General features: G+C 36.9%; 1 protein-coding gene across 1 annotated transcript in view; it reads right to left on the bottom strand.

The window, feature by feature from the left end:
• LOC108990535 (CCR4-NOT transcription complex subunit 1-like) overlaps positions 1–19,231 on the bottom strand; it is a 31,077-nt gene extending 11,846 nt beyond the window's left edge. The window contains exons 1-29 of the mRNA XM_035690345.1: positions 18,931–19,231; positions 16,798–17,015; positions 12,702–12,999; positions 12,350–12,578; positions 11,877–12,216; positions 11,655–11,768; positions 11,411–11,539; positions 11,134–11,325; positions 10,816–11,010; positions 9,980–10,117; positions 8,947–9,066; positions 8,605–8,858; positions 8,102–8,205; positions 6,597–6,691; positions 6,278–6,514; positions 5,689–5,880; positions 5,497–5,578; positions 5,317–5,384; positions 3,986–4,131; positions 3,502–3,610; positions 3,282–3,428; positions 3,083–3,130; positions 2,740–2,868; positions 2,420–2,659; positions 2,132–2,272; positions 1,939–2,024; positions 1,748–1,853; positions 871–966; positions 509–661 (exon numbers count right to left, since the gene is read on the bottom strand). Coding sequence (XP_035546238.1) covers positions 509–661; positions 871–966; positions 1,748–1,853; positions 1,939–2,024; positions 2,132–2,272; positions 2,420–2,659; positions 2,740–2,868; positions 3,083–3,130; positions 3,282–3,428; positions 3,502–3,610; positions 3,986–4,131; positions 5,317–5,384; positions 5,497–5,578; positions 5,689–5,880; positions 6,278–6,514; positions 6,597–6,691; positions 8,102–8,205; positions 8,605–8,858; positions 8,947–9,066; positions 9,980–10,117; positions 10,816–11,010; positions 11,134–11,325; positions 11,411–11,539; positions 11,655–11,768; positions 11,877–12,216; positions 12,350–12,578; positions 12,702–12,999; positions 16,798–17,015; positions 18,931–19,231 — 4,707 coding nt within the window. The remainder of the gene's footprint in view (positions 1–508; positions 662–870; positions 967–1,747; positions 1,854–1,938; positions 2,025–2,131; positions 2,273–2,419; positions 2,660–2,739; positions 2,869–3,082; positions 3,131–3,281; positions 3,429–3,501; positions 3,611–3,985; positions 4,132–5,316; positions 5,385–5,496; positions 5,579–5,688; positions 5,881–6,277; positions 6,515–6,596; positions 6,692–8,101; positions 8,206–8,604; positions 8,859–8,946; positions 9,067–9,979; positions 10,118–10,815; positions 11,011–11,133; positions 11,326–11,410; positions 11,540–11,654; positions 11,769–11,876; positions 12,217–12,349; positions 12,579–12,701; positions 13,000–16,797; positions 17,016–18,930) is intronic.
• Positions 19,232–19,961: the final 730 nt, after the last annotated feature.

Genomic DNA, 19,961 nt, shown 5'->3' with positions numbered 1-19,961 from the left:
AGGGCCATACCATGAAAATGAATCTTCTGCAGAGATCATTTAACATCAAAATGTCAAAGGGTCAACTTTTACATTGCCCCCATTTTCCAACCTCGGTGGGCATAAATTTTTTAAGGATCTTATGTTGTTCAAATTAATTTCCCTTTTCAAGTTTTTTTGTAGGTAATCGAAGGTTTCATTTTCATATATATAGGCGTACTCAAACGTTTTCGTGGGAATGACATCAAATTATTGTCTTCAAAAAGAACAGCTATTGGAACTGTTTAACAGTTCTAGGTCATCACACGAACTGCTTTTTTCTTCAAAGCGAATAGTCTTCTATTCTCAAAATTTTTTAAATATTCTAGTTGAAACACTATAAAATTAGATGCTTCTTATCTTGCCTCCAATAGTTGAACACCTTGAGTAGACAGTGCCAGAAGAAATCTTTAGCAGATTTGAACGGTTCTATCCACCTCAAGGTAAAGTAGACACCCAAAAAAATAAAATACTAATCATCAGAGCTAACCTTATCAGTGGCAGCCTGTTCAATGACTGCACAGCCAAGATCAAGGTTGTCATTGGTAACAAGTTGTACAGCTTGTTCTAAAAGTTCATTTGCAATATTCAGACCCTGAAGTGAATTCCTCAGTTGACTTGATATTGAACCACGTAAGGGTTCCTAGCAAACCACAAACCAAAGTCAACACCACAAAACAAAAGCAGACATTCCAAAAGATATGTATAACAAAATCAACTGTATACAACTTTGTACTTGATGGTACCTTTCTGATCATTAATAAAAAGTTATGTCACCAAAAATAACAATGATACTTTTTCCAAAACAAACCAAATGGGAAAGAAATTCTGAAATTTTACATGAAATATTACCTTGCATGTTACATGAGCTAAACTTCCAGCCAGACTTGCAACCATTAAGTGTGCTGCATTAAATATGCGTGTCTCATCCAATTCCATGGCATAATCCTACATTGTATTTTTTCAAATTTTCAATTAAGTGCCAATAGATATAACAATAGAGCTAGGAAGCTTTGCTGATGTGGGCATCTGAGGATCCCAAACAGACCAGGGAAGGCTGGGATATTTCTAATGTTCTAAATTGAAAGAAGAAAGACGCTCATGCAAGAGTTCTAAGCTAAAATAAAACATTTTTCCATGCAACAAATACAAGGGTCTTTATAAGAGCAAGTGCAAGGGTTCAGAACAACTGAAGCAAAAACTGAAATTTCAGCCATAACAGGATTACAGGAACCAGCTAACTCTAGATTCAAGCGGTATTTCACCCTAACCACATATCATCTGCTGACTTTTCAACTTAATAATTTTTTTGAAAATTAATTCTTCAGCTTGGCAATAAATGAACTTATAGGCTGATTCAGCAAGTGGTCTCATGCTTTATTTGTTTTCACTTTCTTTTTCGTTCTTATGGATAAAGGAATAAAGAGGATTTATGGGAACTAAAATTGACCACTACTTTGACAAGAATCTATAATAATACATGCAAAAAAAATTGACCGCAGTGGAGACACAGGAAGCAGAATACGTGGAATATAAATAAGTCAGAAAGTTAGAGGTGGCAACAACCACTGAGGATGCAAGAAAGTCGTCAAGTTTGCGTATGGAACACCAATCGATGCATTGGTTTTTGGGAGTAAATATTTAAATTGAAGGTGCTTCGAAAAAAAGATGCAGATGGGGGGCATGATAGAGAGAAAAGAGACAAGGTTTTTGAGCTGAGTAGACAAACCTTTAAAACAAGCTCCTTTGTTGTTTGAGTTGCTATAGATACACTGCGCTGAACAATACCAGATACTATCTCTTTAATAGCTCTATCCATCGCAATTGGAACTGCCCTGTAATATATAACAGAGTTGAACTTGTCATGAGTACTAATCAAAGTACTGAAGCGGCAGTAAAAGATAATTTTCAGCTTCAAACCTCTGGAAATGCAGGTGTAAGCCCAAAGCACTGAGCTTCTGGTTGATAATAACATGGGTTCCAATGTTTGGTATTGGAGCAGAAAGCTACAACAACAAACGAACCACCTAATTAGTAAAAAAGATGTGCTACTTTGTCAAAATAAATCAAAATCAATTCTAATCAAAACCCGTGGAAGAAAATGAAACCACACCTGACTAATGGAGAAAGGTGACTGGGATGGAGTGGCTTGTAATAGTCCTTGAGCAGAGGGGAGCTGATCAGCCAGTCCTAAAGCTGATAGCTTTTCATCCTCCATCAACGTACCAGAAGGGAGATGAAGGGAAGCAGCATACTGAACCCACAGAATTAATTGGGAGTTTAGGATGCACAGAACACACAAACACAGAAATACAATACATAGAAGAGGAAGAGAGGACTGGGGAGGAGGAAGGGGGGGGGGGGGTCATAACTAATATTCAAAATCTCAAAACCAACAAACCTGAGATAATAAATGTGTGGGGCCACCAGAATTAGATGTACCACCAACATCAAGCGGTAGCTCAATTTGATTCATTGGAGATACCATTCCGGATTTCATTTCAGCAACTAACTGTGGTTGGGATGCTCCAACATCTTTGTTAGAAAAATCAGGATTCCCTTCAATTTCCCTTTTTCGATCCTTGAGAAGAGAGGTCGGTGTAACATCCTTCATATCAACACCTAGGTTCTTGAATAGGACCTAAAATGGGAAAAGGATAAGGTAGATATAAGTAGATAGGCGAGAACCATTATATCAGGAAGGCTCAGGTGTATGCCAACCTCAATGTCAAACTTAAGGTTCATTTTCAAGTTCAGCATTGAATATATCTCCGAAAGTAACCCAAGAATGCCCATGGTCCAAGGATTGGGAGGTTGATATGCTAGGCTGCTTTGGCACGGTTCCAGAATCTGCAGCAGGAAGTTGATAGTTTTTTTTATAAGTGATAATTCTTTACTAACAAGCACAAAAAGCGCAACTCAAGTACAGAAGGGGCATACAAGAGAGACACCTATCTAGAAGGTGAAAATATACTAAAAATCCATGCAAGCAGCGAGAAGTTTACAGTTAAGATCGAGAGACCAAAGTTTAGGGCAAAAGCTACAATTGTCAGCACATCCATACCTTAGAAGTAAATGGTATTACTGCAATCATCAATCCTTTCTCATATGCCTGTCCCCACCGACCCATGAGAGAGAAAGAAGACAAAAATCAAACAACAAAATATGTAATAAATGATCTCAAGGGGCACTTGAAAGATGAAAAACAAAAATCTAATGTTGCATAACCAAATTCAAGTAGACAGCATAGGTCAAATTATCACCTCTATAATCAATGATTTAGGATCTATTTCACGAGCCCTTAAAACTTGATTTCTCCCAATTGTTAGCTTCCCAAGCCAACTACCTAAGTTTTTAAGCAATGAACGCTCTTCAGAACTTGACTTTATAAGCTCAGACCCTAAAAGAACCTGGAAAAAAATACCAAACATTATCCCACTGTGTTATTCAAATGCATTAGAAAAATAGTTATATGACATTAACCTTGCAGTTCTCATAACTGGCTTGAACAATCTCTTTATTCAAAGTCTTTGAATTAACCTTGTCCAGAAACTTCAAATACAAGTCATGAAAATTTGGCTCAATGCTTGCTCTGTCATAAAATTAGGCAGAATGTAATGAGCGATAGGAAATCTTATGGAGATGGTAAAAAGGCAGCAGCAAGGTATATATATGTGTGAATGCATGTACGAGTGTACACATATATGTGTGCATCGACAAGTCATGAAAACCCAATTAAAAGTCCTCCCGTTAAAATTTTGGTGGATATTCATAGAGGACTGGACAGTGATAAACACAATTACCAATAATGTAAGCTAAGGGTAACTGTTATACAAGGATTCCCAAAAATAAAAGCATCAGCTATGATTAGCATACACAAAATTAAGAGTTCGTGAATGCATGTTTCTAATATGTGCTTTTCCATGAATGCTAACATAAAAAAGGAGTAAATCACAAAGTTTCTAACCTTTTCATAACCATATATTGCGCAAACCAGGGATAGCACTGTTCTTTAAAAATTTCAGTGAATTCTTTTGCTTTAGCTTCAATATTAGCAACTGAGATATTATTGATGATAAAAGATATTTTATCTTGAATCTCTGATGCTGGAGCCTGTATACAGAACATTGACAAATAAAAAAGTAAAAATAAGACATATGGGCAAATAGCATGACAAACAAAACAACATTAAAACAAGCGTAAAATTTCCAGCATGCAGTGTTCCCTTTTCCGTAATTATAGTCCCGGGGCACTCGATCAACAAATCCTCTGAACAGAGGAATATGGGGTGTGGTGAGAAATACTGTGGGAAACCAATACCAAGATGACTTTGCTTGCTCACTACAATGTCATGCATCAGGCAGAAAAAGGTGAACACAAAACCATATAAAGATAGCGGCACGAATTACTGATTTAAACATCATTTAGGCAACAGTATATCAGGAACTCTCAAAAATATAAAGAGGAAAAAACACCATGAATACTTAGAATGGCACCAACCATAGGAACACATAATCATCATGAAAAATAGTTTGTAACAATTAATTTAATGAAGAACATTGAACGGGGTCAATAAATATCACATTACCTTCACCCAGGTGGCCCAGTTTCTAAGACACTGAAAGGTGTCACTAAAAGAAGAACCACTATAATGACTTAAGTGACAATAGTGAGCATTTATGGTCCTTAGAAAACAGACTCAGAGCATCCAACCATTTGAACAAGTAATACTCTTTCTCAATGTGAAGACAGTGATTACAAGCATTCCTCCCCCCAGAACAAAAGGGCCATAAATAGTTCTGCTCAGGTCAACATAAAGTACAAATTGTTTAAATCAACGTAAGCCTACAATGTTTTTTTTTTTTTTAATAACCGAGAGTGTCCGGGCCAGCTTGCATGCACCTCGACTAATCCCATGGGGCCCTGAAGTTAATAACCAGGTAAACCTCCAGTGGCCCTAAAGGGACTCGAATTGGTGACCATTGGGGAGCAAACCCAAAACCGGACCAGCTGAGCTATCCCTCAGGGTTAACGTAAGCCTAAAATGCTAAACAAAACCAAGGGATATCCAGTGTACCAGAAATTAGTCCAAGCATATAAACTTAGTTGAAGTGAATTACATGAATATTAACAGGATTTTATGATATCGGATGTGAGACTTTTTCATCAGTGATAATGGATGTGAAATTATTAAGTTATGACGCCATATATTTTTTTGAGAAGACTCAACCAAACATGCATTTGACTTGCACACGTCAACATATTTCAGTGAAAATGACAGAATGTGGAATTAAGTACCTCTATGGGAGTGTCTCTTTTCTCAGCAGCGGCAACAAGTGTTTCAATGTTCAGAGCAGAGCCAAACCCTGCAAAATTACATTACATGTACATGAATACAGTAATCCAGGATTTAAGAAAACCAATAGCAAGTGAAACCTCGTGTTCAAAAAGCATTATTTTGTAAGTAAAAGGAATTACTGGTAGAAGTAACCGCACGTGAAGGACGAACAAAGCCAGATGAGGAAGATAGCATTGAAGGGGCACTGACAGCAAGCTGTGACTGCAATTCAGCAATAAGATTAACAGTACTAGAAAGGGGAATAAAAATGATCCACTGGAGTCCCTCCTCCCACGAGGGAGTGAGGAGAGAGAGAGAGAGAAGTGGGTTACCTTTTGAATAGTGGAAGTATCACCTAAATTAACAGCTGAAGAGTGCCCTACAGAAGATAAGAGTGGCTTCACATCACTAGATGATGCTGCCGCGGCTTTATGATGATGATCCTCGACACTTTCATGTCTCTGTTGAAGCTGCAGTGGGGACGGAAGCTGCTGCCCAGGCTGTATGATGCTAGAGCCATTTAACTGAAACAGTGTCCCAGCATATATAAACAAGAAGATATTAACTACTCAAAATATATGAATTCACAGGACAACTGGTTTAATTAATTCAAAGGACCCCTCAGTTTTCATTTTGAAAATACGTTCTAGGGAGAGTGCATTCTAGAGAATGAATTATGAGGAATTGAACGTGTTTGGATGATTGAAAATGCATCTACAAATAATCCATTCTCCAGATTTTAAAACTCATAAAAGCAGTTTTGCAAATTGTGACTTCAGGCTCTGTTTTCTGTAACTTTGCAAGAAATATTTTACTATGCTGCCAGTAATCCGTCAATGCATTCTGTAAGTCGACACTTAAATTTGTTTTCTGTCTCATCAGACACTTGGCACGGTTCAAGAGGCAAACTTCACTATTTACCTCCAAATTTCCCAAGGAAGCCTGATTAGAGCCATGGTGATTAATAACAGCATGGCTGCCTCCATCCGTGTCTGAATGGCCAGCTGAAATCCTGGCAAGAGCCTGTTCAATGAAGGCAACAAGTTCTGAATGAGTACCACGCAAATGGGATATCTGTAAGATATGATTGCAATACTGAGGCCATTCAATCAGTCGATCCACAAACTGCTCCAAAGCCAGAGTCCCAAACACGAACATCTGCAACAAAATAATCCACCATTGATATCATATACTAAAAAACCAATAACAGAAAAGTCCATTAAAGAGAGATGATACGAACTTTTGAATCTGCAGGTTTGCGTAGTGCATCTAAAACACCACGCAGAGCAATCCCTAGAGTGAGATGAGTCACAAGCTGGTGCTTGATAACAGAGCCTGAAATATGGTTAAGACCCATGGCAATAAAACAAAAGAAAAATCAATATGAAGATATGTAATGGCTCTAACAATATATGAAGTTGCCTTTTTTTTATTAGCACCGGGCATCCGAGAATAGCGTCCCAACTAATCCCGGGGGTGCATACCCTTGGCAAGGAGTTTCCCGCAAGTGCACTTTAGATAATTCAAGGAGAAAATCCCCCAATCCAATGGCCCTAGAGATTGTTTGCACCCAAGAGGATTCGAACCTTAGACCTTGGACCGCATACCACCAAGACCAAAGCCTTTACCACTTGAGTCAACCCCTAGGGGTTTGAAGTTTCCTTAATATAGCAAAAGCTAAAACATATACAATTTATATCAGGTTAAAATTAGCCTTCTAAAGTAGATTGATGTCACAAATCAGCCAAAGGCATGCAAAGTTTCCTTAATTACAACTAATCCCAGGATTCACCTAAGTATTCAGTCAAGGTATTTCTCATAATGTATTCAACTCAAACGCTGTAATTGATTTTGTCACCATTAGGACAAAGAGAGTGTTTTAAGATAATCTTTTACTTCACATATCAAGAAAAAATTCTACTTTCCAGGTTGTTCTTAAAAACTTTTTGATAAGTAAGATTGTTCTACAAAAAAGTGACAGCTATATGTGGAAAATAAGCTTCAAGTTCTGAACACTCCGGTAGAAGGTTAAATCTGTCACGATACATCCTCAGAAAACTGGGGAGCAGATCATCATAGCAAAATTTGAAAGGCCAAAACACGGTTTTGTTCCTGAGTTTCAACATTTCTATCCAAAGAAGAAATGATGCCAACATTTGAAATTGTACAAGCAGCATATTGACTCAAGCTGTTTAAATATAATTAAGTTGAAAGTATGAACAAAATAAGAGTGTGATACCCCATACTAACCGATAAGGGTATGTGGTGTACGGGATCTCACATTGCTTAGAAATGAGAAGTTATTACTCTTCATAATGGTTCCAATATGGACTCAAATTGTATTATTGACTAGTCCTTTTGAAACACATTTGGGCCTTCCTTGGGGTATTACAAATGGTATCAAATACCATCCGCGCCACGTATGACAGAGTAGTCTGACGAGGACATCAAGAATTTAAGAAGGGAAAATTGTGATACCCCATACTGGGTGATAAGGGTAAGTGATGTATAGGATCCCACATTGCTTAGGAATAAGAAGTTATTGCTCTTTATAGTGGTTCTAATAGGGTTCCAATTGTATCGTTAACTAATTCTTTTGGAATATAGGCCCAGATGTGGCTTGGGCCTCCCTTGGGAAATTACAAAGAGGGTATCAGCCAAAAAGGATACAGTTTTTTCTCCATCTAAAAGGAGGAAAGGTCATTATAGAGAAGAGTCATCAGCATATTTTATAAAGAAACTCACCAAACAGAACTGCAGCAATTTTGAGCTGCCTTTCAGGATACTTGGGGAAAAATCTGTACTCCTCAAACAGATTTGCAACCATGCACTCAAAAATTGATTGTTCCCTGTAAGTTGGTGCAGAAGACAATTGTGACAAATCAAAAGATATATAAAAATTCAAATAAAAAATAGGTGGCATCAGCAGACTTGAACTAAAACCTCCTTTCCACAGATTCTAACTATTCTACAAAATAATAAATTGGCACATTTAAACACCAAAGACAAAGCAACCCACTTAGAAGACCATTTTCCATTTAGCTTTCCTAAATGATAAAACATAGAACGACTATTAAGCATAGTGTGAAACCTGCCCTCACACTTGAAGACAAATTGCCATCCCCTAATGGGACAGAGGTAGGATGACAGACAGAGTAGGATTTCAAGACTTGAAAGGGTTTCAAACAACACAAGAATAGTATACAATACCAAATAGCCAGATGAAAAGGCTTCAATAGGTATTACACCTTATCACAGAAGATTCCTTGAATTGAGCAAGCATTTGGACCATTGCATCAATGGTCAACTGACCAGAAAACATTTGGTGGAAGTAAGAGTTTGCTTCACTCTCAATATCATCCGCATATCCATCAGACGTTGAAGAATCTGTAGCCCCACCATTCTGCAACCTTGGACTAGAATCCATAAATGTTAAAGACAACTTTTCCATTTCCTCGGCAAGGTGGCTTGAGTTAATCAAGTCAGCATGAGCTTTAAGAACCTGCAGTAAAAAATGCAGATAAATCGTTCCTGACAGTTGAGAGCGAGAGTTCATATAGACAGACAGATTAACAGAGTTTTAGAAGAACCTTAACAAAAGTAGAACTAGTCTCCACATAAAGATTCAAGACAGCACCAGAGTGATGGAACGTTTTGGCAGAAAAATCATGTGATCCGCCAAAAATCTCCTTTAAGAAGTTGAGGCACTCCTGAAAGATTGAACTATGCACATCAAATCATGTCGTTTACTCATTTCTAGAAAATTTTTAATAATAACAACAACAAATCTCCACCATCCCAAAATCAGTGCCTTTCTTTCTGTTGGGATGTCCCCATATGTGTGTCATTTAAAGAAGCCAAAGCATTTAACTGTCTTCTCATACTACCCCTACATATTCAAAACGCCGGGTAGTTACATGTTAGCCAACCATTACCTAAGGAAACGTGGGTTTATCCTTACTGATTGGTATTGTATGTGTAAAAATAGAGGCGAAACAGTGATTCATACTTCTACATTGTGAGTTTGCCAGGGCCTCATGAAATGATTTTTTCAGCACAGTGGGATTAGAAAGGGTTATGCCTGAGAGGGTGGTTGATATGCTAGCTAGTTGGAGATGGCTTAAGGGGGGATCCCCCAAATTGGAGCTGTGTGGAAGATGGCTCCCATTTGTTCACTATGGTGCGTTTCGAAGGAAATGAATGACCGAGATTTTGAGAATCAGGAGCGCTCACAGGAAGATTATAAGAGTTTTTTCTTGAAGACCTTATTTACGTGGGCCATTGCTATAGATTTTAATGGTGTTAGACTTCACGATTTCCTTGTATCCATTTCCTAACTAGCTGTATTCTCTTGTATACTTCCAATGTACTTAGGTTTTGCCTATTTCAGTATCAATAAAATGTCTTCTTACTTATCATAAAAAAGTTAGCCAACCCATAATAGAGGGCGAAGGCATTTAAGATTGATTATTGCACTCCTTGGTCATTACTGAAGATTGTTACATTTGAAACCGATATCTTGTGTTGAGATAGAGGGAGCATATAAAATGTACCAAAACTTGGAATTCATATAGTTATCTTCGCTGCTAAAAGATTGCAAATGCTGGGCTAAACAGAGATTACCTCAAAGAAAATATCTTTATATGTTTTTAAATTATAACCGAGCCACTTCTCAAGGTCTACGAATTCTTTTCTTGAGGCAAGCGCTGCCAATCTTATGGCATAAGAAGAAGGAATCGCATCTAACACTGCCGATATAATCTGCAAAATGAATAAGAGAGAAGGGTACAGGAAACAGGGGAAATAAAATTCTTTAGTAATGCCACAAGCCCATCATTTAACTTTTTCAATGGAAATCGCAAACAGTAAGGGCATTTCAACCATCAGTTCAACGACATTTAGGATGCGTTTGGTACATGAGATGAGATGAGATGAGAAATTCTCAAAAATTTTCACAATTTCCTTCTCAAACACAAAACACTTCTCAATTTCAAATCAACAACTTTTTCATTTAGGGAAATGATATTTGCATTCATGGAGTAGGCAAGCACAGCGCAATCCCTCTGAGAAAAGTGAGTAAATACGGGACACGTAAAAAAAAAAAATTTAAATAGTGGACCCCACTCTTTTTCAAAAGGATTGTGGGCGCTTGCACATTCTACAATTGTGTCTATTATTACTCTTTCATCTAATTATTACCTGATTATTACAACTTTTACAAACTTCAAAACAAAACACAATAATCAATACAACTTTTCAAATTTCAAAAAAAAAAATAATATTAAAAATTATATCCAAGCAATTTTTTAACTTTAAAAATTTTTATTCAACTTTTTCTCTCTCATTTCTCAAAACTCAATAAAACATCTTAACTCAAACAATTTCACTACTATGCACAGACCATTTCACTACTATTCACAGAATTCTAAGATAATCCAAGTGTCCAAACAAGCCCTTACCTTTAGCTCTTGGCAGATGTCCAATATTCTAGTCATGTTGTCTGGATCGTAGTTGAGAGAATCTAAAAATCCCCGCAATACCAAGTTGGGGTTAACATGCCAAAGGTGAAGAATCATTCCACTACCCATGGCATGTTTAACTATAATGGGGAAAATAGTGAAAGACACTTCATATTGGAGGAGGTTATAAGCAGTCTGCAATAACACATGCAAAATTTATTAACAAACATACAGAAAAATAATTTTGATAAGACATAAAAATAATGGAACCCATCAATGAATGAATTGAAACAATAAAAAAATAGTAAAGCATACTACATTTATTTGTGCCATCCCAAGAAGTAAGACTTCAGGACAATGTTTAATAGGATATTCAAGCATTGACCGAACTGAAGTGGCGTGACCCCTTTCAGCTAGTTGACATAGTACGTCCAAGAGGTCAAGACACAACCATGAATAATTCGAGTGATCAAATTGTAGCTTATGGCTATGCACACCATCGACATAAGACTGCAAGAATGATCGAATATTCACGTCAATGAAAGAGAGATAACCTAACGAGAGAAGTAACAACTGGATAAATATAGCATCATACCAGCTGCCTCACAGAATGGGCAAACGTAAATACATCTGGTGGAGCTGAAATAGCATATTTAAGAAAAGATAGCTGACCCTCAGCATTCTTCCAAACAGACCCACAAATGGCATGGAGAGGGAATGGCTCCTGCACAGCTCAATCAAAAGATTTAGAAATATTATGTTTCTCATGAGAAACTCACATATTCATCTAACAGCATATCTGTTCTGCATAAAACTCTATACATGTAATAAGAATATACCTCGCACACATGCCTATATACTGACATAAAAAAAGAGAATGCCTCCCAATTAGGAAAGTAGAACCCTTCGTGGTCCATATTTTCAATGACACGTATCCAATTGGTTCCAGGAGCCTGTATTCAGCATAAATACTAAGGTAAAGAAGCTACACATACAAAGTAGCAATTATTATAATAGTAACAAGAAAATTGCTTCTACAAAAAGAACAAAAATTAGCTCACAAGTTGCTTGATTGTATCTATGAGAACATCAATATTCCAGGAGCTCAACAATGGCAGATCAGACAAAGTGCTGCAACCCAGAGCCAAGCTAAAAGTCGAAAATGTGTTCTGATTGTCATCAAGACCAGCTTGGGTTCGAGCAATTGTGCCAAGAACTTTAGACAAAGTAATCTCAGTCAGTGGCAAGAAAAAAGAGAAAATCTCTTTGCACTGTGATGAATTTGCGGTGCACCCATAACCTAGTTCCTTTATAATATCTCCCATGCTCATTTCCTTCTCCATTTCTGCTAAAATAGAATCAAAATCATCTTCTCTAGATTCATGGAACGCATCCACATTCCTGTAGGAGTGACAACTTAAGTTATTATACCTATGATATGTATCAACACAAACAAACAAAAAATTCGACAGGACAGCTTTTTAATCAACTGCACAACCATTCAAGAGCAATAAAATTAGAGAAAGATTGTCACCTCAGAAAATAATCCTCACGCAATTCATCTGGAAACAATGGACTTAAAACAAATGGGGTGACTTCATTCGACTTCACTAAAGATAACATCTGCATAAAGAAATCTACATGCTTGGAAAGGCCCTCAGAGCGCTGAAGGAACATAACAATATTCTGAATTTGCTCAGAGGAATTCACCAAAACAGGATTGGCACAGTATTCCTGAATCTGAGCCATAGAAAAATTTTTGCCTAGAAAACAGCAAAACATTCAATACCAAAAGGTGCAATACAACAGTAAGAGCAAAGGAAACTAATTAAGCAAGTATACATGGTTATGGTACTTCCACAGTTCCACTTGAAATTTAAACTTACCAGAAATCCTGGTATCAAGATTTTCAGAATCTGACAAAGCAAGGCCAAAGCCAATTTTTTCAGATACAGATAGGTGAAGTGCATTGGAGAAATTCTCAATGGTTCCTTCATTGATATCTGTATCCCTTAGCGACTCAAAAAACACTGTGCTAAAATTTGGTTTGTCCAACAAGTATTTAAAAATTGATGCAACAACTGAATCCAGCTGCATGTCCTTTGAGTCTGTGATGTAAAAGCTCAGGTGATCAATGCATGTTTGAAGCAGAATAATGCTGCCCTCAATTCCATATTCAACAAACTGCCATGGAGAAAAAGACTATATCAGTGAATAATCCATTGAAAAAATTCAACGAAAATATGAACCTCAAAACAACTCATTCCAATGAATTTGGATATCATTCATGAACCACTTACTAACTAAGCAAACTATCAACAAACAAAATTTTCCAAAAAAAAATTGAAGCAAGTGATTGTTTACAAAATTTTCAACTGGGGTTTATACAGGCCATCAAGTTTTGAAACCCTCCTCTAAATAGCCATGAAAAATATAAATTTTAATGATTACTAGCAAAGATATGTCTGAAGACTGCATAATGGGGATCAATCAAACAAAATACACATAAAACTATTATTTTCTTAAGGAATCAAACTAGTGCCAAGATATGCAAGCTTTATCAGTTAGTTTGCACCAAAAATCTAAACAAATAAACATCAAATCAATAAATAAATACAGAGACATACTGGATCAAATTATCACCATCATCTTATGAATTCACAAAATTCCTTGATGACAAAGAACAACAGAAACTGTGCAAATGCAGCATGTCTTTTACCTGGTTAAAAATGGGACCCGTATAACACGTCCACATCACACAGATCGAGTAAAAGAAACTGAAAACCAAATGGCAGAGAGAAATTGGCTTATTTTTTATTTCGTTCTGTCTTAGGTTGCAAAAGCCCAATAGCCTCTTTTTTTAACAAGGTCCGCTTGCTCAGGGATTTTTCTGCCAACCACTATATGTCCAATATTTCACCGTGATAACCCTTCATTAAATAGTGTGAGCCTCTCAATTTGTGGAGTGTCTCTTATGTAGCATGAGTCTAGTACAAAATTAGTTTGATTCTAAAGTCTGTATCCAATCAATAAACCAGTGATTACTTTGACAATTGACAGTTATCCATGCTTAGAGTGACTTTTACTTGGTAGCTTGGGACTTCTTAAGTAAATAAGATGACCGGATTCATGCACAAAATCATTTGGCAATCTCTAGGTTTTTTATAAGCAAGGTGAGTTTATTGATGATCAATCAAAGAGAAAGAGACATGATCTAAGTACACAGGGGTACACAACAAAAACACCTAATCAGAGAATGAGAAAAGAACAAGAAAATCATGGCTAAATGAAGCTACAGGCACATAGGTAACCATAAATCCAACAGTATAGTGCATTGAAGAAGTGAGCCTTGAGATCTTTGGTGATCCTTGAGGTGTCTTCAAAAACTTAGGTTGTTTCTTTCCCTCCATGCAGTCAAACCAATCACGGTCATCTTCCGCAACATCTCACAGTGCTGATTCTCAAACCACCCTTGCCAACATGCTATAAAATCTACCACCTTTCTAAGCATCACCCAATTTAGCCCATACAAATTGAAAACAGCTTGTGATAACATGCTAGCTACATCACAATGTAACAAATGATACATTGATTCCGCACTCCCCTTACACATTCAACACAAATTATACCATCATGACATGTCGCTTTCTTTTCTTTTTTCTTTTTTCTTTTTTTTTTTTGTTGACCGGTAACTAAAATTTTATTGATCATAAGAATAGGCAAGGCCCAAGTACACGGGTCATATACAAGAACAACGCCTAGGAGTGATGTTCTAGCAATACGAGAAATTCATGAATGGTCATGCCATTAAAATCAATTACAATCAACCATTGGAACAAGGTGTTAAAAAAGAAAATTCTAATTTCATCCAATGACCGCTCACGATCTTCAAAGTTTCACTCGTTCCTCTCCCTCCAAAGACGCCACCGTAGACATTTCGGAACCATCTTCCAAATTGCAGCAATTTGAGAAGTGTCTTGAAGTTCAACCTCTCCATGAAGCTAAGAGGTCAATCACCGTTCTTGGCATCACCCAAGCTACACCCACACTAGTAAAAAAGTCATTCCACAAAGTCATGGCAATTTCGCAATGCATTAGTAGATGATCGACGGATTCTTCGCTCTTTTTACACGTACAACACCAATCCAATACTATGATACGGCGTTTTCTTAGGTTGTCAATAGTGAGGATCTTCCCCAAATAAGCTATCCATAAAAAAACAATGATGCCTTTAAGGGGGCCTTTGTCTTCCAAATGCTCTTCCATGGAAATGGACTTGCATTATGCTTAGAGATGGATTGGTAGAAGGAGCGTATTGTGAACTTCCCTTTCGCCGAGGGGCGCCAAAAAAGTGTCTTCACACCCCCCCCCCCCCAACAGGGACTGAATAGACTAGGGTGTAGAATTAAGAGATTGCGTCAACTTCCCAACCATGGACAGCTCTAAGAAATGTGACACTCCACTGGGGGGTGCCGTTAGAATAGTGAACGGGACCCATCGCTTGCCTCAAAACGGGTAAAACTAGAAAAGATATTCCATCCACGTCTTATGTGCTTCCAAAGCCCCACCCCATTGGGTCCATTCACCTCATTTGAACACCAACCTCCCCCTGCTCTACCATACTTTGAGGCCCAATTTGGATACACAGTTCAGATGAAATGATATGAGATATTTTAAATAGTAGTGATATTTTTTTAGTTAAGATGAGATAGTTTGTAAAAAAATGTATGTTTGGATAGTGAGATGAAATGAGATAGTTTTGACTTTTTGGGATTTGATAAAGGAAAATTCTAAAACCACAACTGGGTATTCCCAACTGATTGGCTTTTTTTTTACTTAATGATTAAAAAAGTATTTTTTATTGATATTGTGAATTTTTTTAAAAATATATATTTAAAAATGATTAAAAAATGCATGAAAAAAAAAAAAGAAAAAGAAAAAAAGGAAACACACTAGGCGGGATCCCCCATGTGGGGGTGTAGAAGCAATCTTTGATAAAGGGGTGGGTCCTACCAATGATTGAGTATTAATTATGAATATATTAATAAAAAATAATATTTATTAGTAATTAAAAAATCTATCATAAATAAATTTAAATCCCAAAATATATTGGGAAGTTGTTGGCCAAAATTACTCTATAATTCTAAAAAATAATCTCTCTTTTTCAAAAGATATTATTCTTAAAGATATTATTATTCTAAGAAATAATTTAAATCCCAAAATATATTGGGAAGTTGTTGGCCAAAATTTATAATTTCTCTTTTTTAAAAGATATTTATATCTATTTATTTTTCTATATATAAGAAAATCGTCATTTTTTATTCTAATTATAAATTATAATAATTTCGATTATTGTAATAAATAAGTATATGAATTATGTTGTAGATTTGTTTTAAATAATTTATATATTCAAATTTTCTAATAAAACCCCAAAATGCACTTCAATACTCACAAAATTATCAATTTCTTTGTGAAAATATATTATTCTAATAATGACTTATTGATTATTCTATTTTAATCACAAAGGAATTTTTTTTACTGTATGGGATTCTTTTTACTGTTTATGTCAGAAAGTAATAAACTCATTTTACCAAGCCTCCTTGATAAGTTGGGGAACAAACGGTGGCCCCTTTTACCAAATGAAATTTAAACTCATCATTCATCCCTCCCCATAGGAAATCCCACTATATTTTCTCCATGCAGTAAGCTACTTGTGATGGAAGCGGAAATAAAGAGGAAATATGTCGGTAGGTTGGATAGGGTACTTTTAATGAGTGTGGCTCTGCCACCTTTGGATAAGTACATCCGCTTCCAACTAGCGAGTTTCCGCTCCATCTTTTCTAGGACATCATTCCAAATGGATAACGATTTGTAGTGAACACCCAATGGGAGGCCAAGATATTTCAGTGGTAAATGAGATATCTTACATCCCAAGATAGAAGCCATACCATCCACATTTTGCACTAGGCCCACCGAAATTACATCTGATTTGCCCCAGTTCTCCTTCAATTCGGAAACGACTTCAAAGCATAAAATGAGAGCCTTCAGTGCACGGATATGATCATGGTTGGCCTCGCAAAATACAAGGGTATCATTGGCAAATAAGAGGTGAGAAATATTGAGAGAGCCAGTATTGGCTTCCCCCACTGAAAAACCGGATATGAAGCCACCCTCCACCACACCGATCATTTTGCTAAGTGCTTCCATTACAAAAACAAAAAGTAATAAAGATAAGGGATCCCCCGTCTCAATCCCCGCGAGCTTTGAAAGAAACCGCTTGTCGTGCCATTAATCAAAATAGAGAAGCGTGCAGTAGAGATGCAATGTTTGATCCATGAGCATCATTTCACCCCAAACCCACATCACTCTTGCATATAGAGTAAGAAGCTCCAATTAACTCGAACATAGACCTTTTTCCATATCTAGTTTGCAAAGAAGCCCTGGCTCTCCCGACTTGAGTTGACTATCCAAACATTCATTGGCAACAAGCACCATATCAAGTATTTGCCTCCCCTTAACAAAGGCATTTTGGGGTTTTGATATTACTTTCTCCACCACCATGCTTAATCTATTCGCCAAGACTTTTAAGATGATTTTTTACATCCCACTCACCAAACTTAAGGGGAGATAATCTTTCACCGCAACAAGCGCCAAGACGTGTCGCTTTCTTAGGAAGGATCTTCCCAAGTGCAGCCATACAATCAAGAAGGCATCTCTCAACAGGGCAATTTTTTGGTTACATTTTCTCTCATTCCTTTTCCAGGCCTGAGCATGAAACCAATTGTAAGGAAGTAGTAGTAATTCCACATTTGATCATTTTCTCATTTCTAAGGTTTCCAGGCCTGAGCATGAAACCAATTGTAAGGAAGTAGTAGTAATTCCACATTTGATCATTTTCTCATTTCTAAGGTTTCAGATCCAATACCATTAGTAGTCTAGCAATGCTAAGGGCCAAGAAATACATTCCTAGAGATAACTTTTAGCAAACTTGCTAAATTTTTTAAAAGGCTGCTTACTCTTTTCTACCCTTCTTTTCCAGAATAGCATTCATGTGTATTTAAATAATTGCAACAAAATGTAGAGCATTGCACCATGTCATTCATTGAAATAGGGTCCTTTCATTAGTCTGATGTCTGGTAATCTAGGAACAAGGCCAGTTTATTTAACCAAGTTGTGATTGCACTTGATGCACCTTGGTTTACTTCTAAATCTTTACATGAGATAAAAAATATAAGTCAATTAAACGCATATAATGATTAACCTAGTTGTTTGCTTTGGATGTGGTTTGAATTCCTAAATCATCAGTACAATGGATCTAGAATTCACATTTTGGGTTCTGTTGATGGATTTAGGTGAACCTCAAAATTTTTTTTTTTTTTATGGATAATCAAGAAGTTTTATTCATAGAAATAGGCAGAGTCCAAGTACACAGAGTATACATGAGAAGCCCTAGGTAGAGTTTACAATCAAAAGGAGAAAATCATGGACATTTAGTCCATTACAAACAATGGCCCCTGCCCATAAGATCAATGATTTAAAAAAGAAACTTTTAGATCATCCATTGTTGGGAAGTGATCAAAGAAGATCTTATGCAGGTCTTTCAAGAGTTTCACAATAATGCTAGATTTGAAAAAAGTCCTAATGCTACCTTCCTCTCACTCACTCCCAAAAAAATGAGGTCTGTTGACGTTAGAGACTATCGCCCCATTAGCCTTGTAAAAGGGGTTTATAAGATTCTTTTCAGAGTGCTAGCGAATAGATTGTGCGCACATTGCCAAAACCTTGTTCATTCCATTGCTTCATATCATATTTCAAAACTTTTAACTTTCTTGCCATTATAAAACTTGGAGAGCCTTGGAAATTGTAAGAAGACCATCATTGCCTAACCCTGTCTACAAAACTGTCAAATTTAAGCTACATATTCTCAAATTTAAAATATCTTCTACCCCCTTGAATGTCGCCACAGTTTAAGATGATGGAGAAGTGATCGGAGCATAAACGGGGTAGTTTTTTGAACTACATATGGATAATGTATCTCCCAATCTGGAGTTAACAAGAACCTATCAGTCATCGACCAAGATGGGAGTTCTCGACTGTTGGACCAAATAAACGTACCTCCTGTTAATGGAATAGCCATAAGCTCTTGTTCTAAAATAAAATCAGAAAACTCCCTCACGGCGGGAGTGATGTGGGGCACACCCGACCTCTCGCTTGGGTAGCGAGTTATGTTAAAATCACCCCCTATGAAACTTGGTAACTCCCACCAACTAAGAAGTCCTGCCAATTCTTCCCATAATGGTCTTCTCTCCGAGTCAATATTTGGGCCATAAACACTAGCAAATGCCCATTGGAAACAGTCTTCTAGGTTCATAAATGAACAAGCCACAGTGAAGTCACCAACACATTCCTCTACCATTTCCACCACTCTTTTATTGAACGTAACTAGGACTCCCCCGAATGCTCCTTTAGATGGCAAGTACGACCACCCTATATGTTGCTCTCTCCATAAACTTCGGACTAGTTTTCTTCTGATAACTTCCAATTTAGGCCCCGTTTGGATAATGAAAGTGTTTCATCTCATCTCATCATTACAACTTTCTCAAATTTTCACACAAAATATAATAAACAATTCAATTTTTTTAAATTCCAAAACAATAATAATATTAAAAAATAATATTCTAACAATAGTTTATTCAACTTTCATCTCAACTCATCTTATCTCAACTCACTATCCAAACAGCACCTTAGTCTCCTGTAAGCAAACAATGTCCCCCTTCCATTCGTGAAGTAAGTTTCTAACTTGGAGCTACTTATTATGTTCATGCAGCCGTTTCTAACTTGGAGCTATTTATTATGTTCATGCAGCCCCCTTACATTCCTTTATATTATTTTTGGCTTCATAAAGCAACTATCTTAGCCCTTTGCTTGACACACTCCCAGTTAGCGCTCTTCTCTCCACCATCATCATTCATAGCCCACGTAAGCCTCTTGAGTCTTTCCCTTTTTTAGCTGAATTAATGTATAGATCAGCTTTGGATTGTTCGTTCCCGGCCTCTATGGCTATAAGTAACGCCATAAATTCAGCTTCGAGGCCCTCGCATGTAATCCCTAAGTAATGTTTAATTTCCATTGCTTTCTGAATTACC

Source organism: Juglans regia, chromosome 5 (genome assembly GCF_001411555.2).
Source record: "Juglans regia cultivar Chandler chromosome 5, Walnut 2.0, whole genome shotgun sequence".
Taxonomy (NCBI): Eukaryota; Viridiplantae; Streptophyta; class Magnoliopsida; order Fagales; family Juglandaceae; genus Juglans; species Juglans regia.
The sequence above is the reverse complement of the archived record's forward strand: the minus strand, read 5'-3'. Positions and strand labels throughout refer to the sequence as shown.